General features: G+C 30.5%; 1 protein-coding gene across 1 annotated transcript in view; it reads right to left on the bottom strand.

Annotated features, from left to right (window-relative positions):
- Window positions 1–3,251: 3,251 nt before the first annotated feature.
- LOC131157353 (uncharacterized) overlaps window positions 3,252–7,706 on the bottom strand; it is a 30,137-nt gene continuing 25,682 nt past the window's right edge. The window contains exons 10-13 of the mRNA XM_058111432.1: window positions 6,512–6,637; window positions 5,722–5,787; window positions 5,090–5,389; window positions 3,252–4,315 (exon numbers count right to left, since the gene is read on the bottom strand). Of these exons, the coding sequence (XP_057967415.1) occupies window positions 3,839–4,315; window positions 5,090–5,389; window positions 5,722–5,787; window positions 6,512–6,637 (969 nt within the window). The 3' untranslated portion in view covers window positions 3,252–3,838. The remainder of the gene's footprint in view (window positions 4,316–5,089; window positions 5,390–5,721; window positions 5,788–6,511; window positions 6,638–7,706) is intronic.

Raw genomic sequence — 7,706 nt, 5'->3', positions numbered from 1 at the left:
ATTTTCAAAACTATATTTGTGATTGATATATATATATTGTTTCAAAGAATCTATCATAACTCACTCTCACACATTACTTTTTATAATGACATTATCTTGAGAGTAGTTATACTAATCTTCATTTAGCTTATAAATCCTATCATATTGAAGTGCATTGGTTATATTGGTACATACTTACTTATTGGAGAAGCATTGATATTGTACACAAAAATTGTATTGCTTATTTGTTGTATTCTAGGTGTGGCCTGAGGGGGTGTTAATTTAACCTGTAAGAATTGGTTGTAAAGGTTGGGGTCATCCCTGTTAATCTGACCTGGGCTTTTCCTTGCCTAGTAAAGAGAGGAGGTTGTAACCGATGTCGTTTCACTCGGTAAGCGAGTATTAATGGAATCCTCTTACTTATGAGCTTGAGGCGGGGACATAGGCAGTATTGACCGAACCCCGATATCATATCATTTGTTCCCTTATTTTCTACATTTCAATTTTCGTACATGTATGCTATTATTTATTGTCTTGATTATTTTACATACATGGTTTGAATGGTTGAGAAATACTGAGATTGGTTTATTTGTTTAAATATTTACTCAATAGTTTTTTCTATGATATTAGGAAAAGTTTAGACAGACCCTAAGTTGTGTATTATTATTGCTGGCTTAGCTGAACCTAGGAAAAATTTTTAAATTTCCAATTCACCCCCTCCCCCCTCTCTTGAAATTACACCAAAGTCAACACATTACATTTTGAAGAATGTTTAAAAAAATTGCAAATCACAAAAGTATTAGCAATAAAAATTAACAATTATTTTATTTTATACCTAATCTTTTAAGATTAAATATAGTTTGTAGAATATATATATTTCATTAAGAATGGAAGAGCAACAACATAACAACAACAATAACAAATGAAGCCTTAGCCTTCGTTTGTTAGCACTTAAAAATAAAATGCTTATAGCATTTATCATTTTAAATAAATATTATTACAAAAAAAAAAAAAAAAAAGGTTTCATCTACATGTATTGCAACAAACACTAATTGCAAGAAATATTTTTTTTTCCAAAATCACGTTTTTGATAGCTAATTAAGTGAATTTTGAGAAACAATTTAAGATAATTTTTTGGTCACTTATAAGCGATATTGTTCAAAAACGAGATCAATTTTGTAAATATAAAAAAAATTATTTTATAATTTTTAAAAAAATATATTAGAAAATAATTATATATTATTTTATTACATATTATAATATATTAATTATTGGCAAAACATAATTTAATTATAGAATGTAGAACAATAATCATCTATAAATTTAACTTAATATTAAATTAAAAATACCAATTTGATTAATAATATTATTTTAACATAAAGTAATATGATAATTGTATGTAGTAAGTATACATTAAAAACAAAATTATTGTTAAAAAAAAAATAATATTATATTATTTTTACTTAGAAAAAATATTTAAATTTTAATTAAAACTAAAAATTAACATATATTACTTAATTTTTTTAATTAAGAAATAAAATTTAATGAAATAAAATTTAATTTTGGAATAAATAAAAAGAACCATCTATAAACTTGAATTAACATAAAATAAATTAAATTTTTTAATGTAGTTATTAATACTATTTTTAACATAAATTATGTGATAATCATATGCTATAAATATACATTAATAACAATATTATTGTTAATTAAAAAATAATATATTATTTTATTTTAATTAATAAAAATATTTAAATCTTAATTAGAGAATTAATGCAAACATCATTAAATTTCAATTATAAAATATCTATAGTCTTATTCATATTATATTATATATATATATATATATATATATATATATAGATAGATATTGTGACATATTAGTTATTATGATTCAATTATGGATGGAATAAGATCTATTAATTTAAATTAACATTAAATAAAATAAAATTTTTAATTTAATTAATAATATTAATCTTATCATAAATTATATGATAATAATATGCTATACATATACATTAATACATTAATAACAATATTGTTATTATTGAAAATAATAATCTTATATTATGTTATTTAATAGAAAATATTTACATTTTAATTAAAAATAATTAAAATAATTATTAATGAAATTTTTAATTAAAAATTTTAATATTTTTAATTTAAAATATATTTAAGAATAATCATACAACTCCCTATAATAAAAGTAAGTATATAAATCCTAATTTAAATGCAATCAAACACCACTAATAACTTTCGCTACTTTTCGCAACTCATTACTTATTATCAACATTTATTAAATTTAATATTTTTTTAAAAAAAATACTTTTACATAAATGGTTTCAAGCAATCCTATACATCACATTTTAAATAAAGCAACTAGATTGGATCGTAAATAATTTTTCTTCAATTTATATGGTGAGAGCCAATTTTCTCCAACTATTTAAAAACTATTGTATCTTTAATATCTCATTCCAAATAATTTTAGCTGTCCCCCACTAATAATAACTGCCTCACTCCTTGCTAGCACACTGTTTAGCCTACACTGCAAACCCAAATCATCTATATGCAATTCCTCTCATTCTATCTTACTAAAAGAAATCATAATATAAAATTTTGATATGTTATATAAAAAATAAAAAAAATTACCATTTTAAACTTAGCCGCACAAATGTATAATTCTTCTTAAATTTCACAATGAAAATATCTATTCCCACCTGATTCTGTATTAAATGAGTAACAAACATTTACATCAAATGACTCCTCAGTTATTACACCCATAAACATTTTTTATAACAGCTCCATATTTTAATTTTTTTTTCAAAAATAAGTATTCCACAAATCAAAGGCAAACAAACAATTTAATATTTATTACTAGGACAATTACTTCATAATTACCTCTAACCGTATCCTATATATATTTTTAACATTTTAAAATCTTTTTTCAACATAAAATGTTTGACATGCCCAAGAAGAGTTGGTTGATTTAATGAGACCTTACTTTAATAAAGAATAACATTCTTCTCTAGCAAGCTTAAGATCTGATGGAGTCATTCCCAGATAGGTAGCTTTAATCGAACTAACATCTTCTTCATTAAGTTTAAAGGAAATGTGGATGAAAAAATCTGAAATTTTCCAGAGTGAATGATCATGAATGAACTGATCATGACTTTCTGTACATAATTTGAAAAGTTTGTTTTAAATGGGCTGAAAATCTAATTAAATTATAAAAATAAATAGATATAAAAAAGTAATTTTGTGAACACAATACATAACAGAAATTACACACGTCCAATTGCAATTGTGTTAACAAAATCCTTTCACTAATACAAATCTTTTAACAGTCCCTAAACACCATGGGAAAAAAAATAAAAACCAGGACTGGTTTTGTAAGAAAACCATGTACCCACAAAGGCACACCATCATCTTTAACGAACAATGGCCTGGTTCAAAATAAGGCACATGCTACAGACAAGGTCTTTCATAACCCTCACGCCTGCAAGAAATTACTCGGCACTATAAGCTGTGAGACAGAACATTAGCATATCTATCTGATAAACTACGAGGCAGATTCCAAAATCTACCAAAGCTACATAACATTTGGTTCTAAGTCCTCTGCTGATTGTAATTCTATAAATTTTACAACCAAGATATCTTCAATGTTGAAACCTGTAAGGAACAATATGATGGATCCAGAAATACTTATCGAACCCTTCATGCCTAGAAGCCTATTATGCCTAGATCAGATGTTCTACTACTTGGAACTTCACACAACTCTCACGAACCTTTATCAATAGTTTTGCTTCTTCACAAGGGCCACAAACTTCAGTGATGGTAACAGAGTGCAGGACCTCTATCTTCAACGAGGACCAGATGAAGAGCGGGGTTTGCCCTTCATGGAATTTAAATGTTGGGAAACAAATATAACTCCCATTACAATTATAAGGCAACCCACCAGTGTGCTAAAGAAGAGGGCGCCGGGTTGCCTGGTCTGAACAAAGCCATACACCCCATTAGAGGTCACAAGAATGAGGTCAGTGAGACCATCATTTGAGAAGTCATCGCATATCAGGGAATGTGTGGGTTGTGCAGGAAGATCAATCGATGTTAACAGACTTCCACCTGGTGATATCACTACAGCTTCCTGATCTCCAGATGCTAATATCATTACCTGATTATCATGAACACGCAACGGAAGAGCCTTCAGTGTTGGAATCACTGTACTGGAATCCATCATCCCAGATGGAGATGGAAGGTTTGACCACGTAGCTCCTGTCAAGAGTTGCCATTGCCAAACAGCATCATGGCCATGCAAGCCAGGGGAATATGATGTTACCTGAAAAGAGGGAAAATCAAAACCTGCATGGACAATGTTCATCCAAAAGGAATGTTAATGTGTTTTCCAAGGCTAAAATTTAGAATCTTGCTCCACAGCACTTGCTAAAGCTTGATATATCTTGTTGGCCCACAACCTAACAGTTCAAACTTTTTAAGTAAAATGGTAATTTAACATGGTATCAAAGCTGGTTACTAGGAGGTCCTGAGTTCTAGTCTTGTTGCACACATTCATTGTATGGTATTTAAAAAATATATATTTTATTCCTTGTAATGGGTGTTAATATCTTATGTTTATCTCTCCAAGTGCAATCAGGGTGCATGTGCAGGGGAGTATTAAAGCTTAATATACATTGCTGGCCCACAACATAATAGCTTAAGCTTTTCAATAAAGTGGTAATCAAACATGAAGTGTTTTCTAGACATTACTAGAATATAACTGCCCGACACACAAAATGAATCAATTTTTTGTTGCATGTATAGGATGATCATGCCAACAACTTTTGTTTGATGAAAAATCGATTCTCCTTCTTGATTTGCCCCATTAAAAAAACAAAAATTACTGCTAAATTCTACAATAATTTTTCTTTGGTGTCAAAACTGCCTGTAGTTCACAGTATTTTAAGACAGCTAAAGGAATAAAGCATGTAAATGCAGATTAACCACCCAAAACAACCATATCCACCACCCCTGCTTAGTAAAAAAAAACTGCTGCTAAATCCAATTTCACAATAACTAAGAAATAATGTGAAGGCAAATCAAATCAACAGAATACCTCCCCTCGACTTGTTAGGAAAACAACATCACCATGACTTCCCTTACGATGCCTGTGACCGTCATCCCTTGGGATAAGAATGGGTGTTGCTACCTCCAGAGAACCCACATCTGGAGTATGAGCAAAGTTTCTGGAAAATTCCCCATGCTGGAATAAGTTAAAAGGGGAATGATGACATATAGATGCATTGAATAGTTGTTCTCGTACTGGTACACCAGAGGTTGCAACAGCCCAACAGGGTCGCAGAACTTCCATGGACCCGCTAACAACAGTCTGCTCAGCACCATTTCCCCCAACAACCTACAGAGAAGAAAAATACATTCCTGTAATATTGATCACCTAAAATCCATCCAGAATCCTATAAATTGTTTCTGTTTTTCCAAATTTGGTGGAGAGATTGCAAATTCAGAGTAAAATTGCACACTTGAAAATGGTGGCTAATTTCTGCACTAAACTAACCCCATATTTAATTAAGAGCTTGGAGTTCAGACCTTGAATTTGTGTTGTGTGGATTTTGGTTAATGCCATTTTCGTTCATATATTGCATTGCAAAAAAACAAAAAAAATTAAAAAAATGACATGAAACAAAGAAGATTTTTTCTCCCTTTGGTTTGCATGGGGCAAAAGCGCACCTGGACATGATCTAGAACTCCATCTCCATTAATATCAGCATGGAGACCACCTTCTTGAAGATGAAGCTGGTGAAACAGATCCTAAATAAGCAATACATTTGACAGAAAATAGCAAGAAAAATATAAAACAAACAGATCCTTATGCATTGAGTTATTTGCATATGCATAAAAGTGCATATCTAACAATATGAGCGCAAAAAATATTCAAGGTGCTGTTACAAGCCATGGGGCCAAAGGCCAGCTTTCACCATTGTCTTCACAGTTCAGAATGCATGATAAAATCTAATCTGAAGACACAAGAAGTCAGCCAAAAAATATATTGATAAAATATTTGAACAATCCCTTCACAAGCCTTTATAAGAAAGGCAATCAAAATAAAATCAGAACTTTAATATTCATCTCCCAAGTTTCACTTCTGCAAATTGATGATCACTGCTCCTCTTCTATTGGTGCAGCTTACAACTTACAGATGAGATTTAGAATAAATGTAATTTTTTATCACAATTATTCTAAGAAAGCAATACCAAACTATACTGCAACTGGTTAAATCAACACAGATAGAGTTTCAAAAAAAAACATGCTGTTTCACAAACATCAATAGACAACATTTGGTTTATTAATTAGTCTCGAGGTCTCCAGACGAGCACCATGCAAATAGCTGGGAAAGGTGTAGTCATTTTTCTTCTGTTGTAAACTTCAACACATGATTTAAGCAAAAAAGTTTCTCAAACCCTATAGTATTTTCTTAAAAATAACAAAACTGGGAACATGATTTGTGTGTAATCTTTACCTTGCAAATAGTGCGGCCAGATGCCATATGAACAGCTTCTATCCCTTCCTTTTGATGAGCCACGACAACATTAGGAACCCACCAAAGCTGGGTATAATTTGTTATGGTAGGAATGTAAGTCATTGGCTGCATAAAGGAACAAAAAAATTATATGATGAGGTACCATCATGATGAATTCACCAGCAGAAGTCTATGAGATTCTTACATGATACAATGCTTTGTAAAGGGTGAAGCAGTGTGGGAAGCAAGTTTTTGAAATCTTGTTAACTTCCAGGAAGGTATTTTAGGAAAGGCGAAATCCAAATTTTTCACTTGCAGCAATGGCCAAAGTTTGAATTACACCTATATCTAATGAAACAGACGCATGCGTCCTTACTCTTATATGCTTTTACTGGTTGTTACAACTCTCACAAAGAAAAGATTACACTGATATTCATGCTTTGGGTTTAAAACCGTGTTGAAAAGAGTGATATTTGTATCAATCAAAAGAGAAATAACACGCTTCCTACACAATCAAGGGAAACAAAAATACAACCAGGGAGAATAACCCATAAAACCACCTCCAATGCCTAAATGTGAAGGTCAGAGGTTTGCTTTCAAAGTAACAAGTCCACTTAAACTGAATGATCATTAGGGTATATTTTTGAAATTGGCATAATAAATATGACTCGAAGGAATAAGTGGCACGTTTTACTGATGCTAAAATAAGTTATTTTAAAATACATATGGGACGAAGCTATGGTTGCAATGGATCCAGAAGCTCTGGACACAAGGGAATAGTCACATATGCATGTATTTGCAAATTTAGTACATCAAAGTATCAAGCATATAGACAATCTTCATTATTTTTGTTCATATTTTAAAGCAAATTTAGTACATCAAAGTAGGGGTGAGCATAATTCGGGGAAACCCGAATTAACCGAATTAACCGACCAATTTCGGTCGGTTCGGTTTGGTCAAGAACTAGGGTCGGTTCGGTTCGGTTACGATTTTACCAATTTTCGGTTAATCGGTTATCGATTCGGTTAATATGAATTATCAATTCCGTTAACCGAATTAACCGAATTGATAATTAATGATTCTAGTGATTCTACTCTTATAGTTTAATACCAAAATATCTTTTTTATGAATAAAATTAATAGATGAGATGCTTAATTAAGCTCGAATTAGTAAAAAAGTTATAATTATATTCTGT

This window comes from Malania oleifera, chromosome 1 (assembly GCF_029873635.1).
Source record: "Malania oleifera isolate guangnan ecotype guangnan chromosome 1, ASM2987363v1, whole genome shotgun sequence".
Lineage (NCBI taxonomy): Eukaryota > Viridiplantae > Streptophyta > Magnoliopsida > Santalales > Ximeniaceae > Malania > Malania oleifera.
The sequence above is the reverse complement of the archived record's forward strand: the minus strand, read 5'-3'. Positions and strand labels throughout refer to the sequence as shown.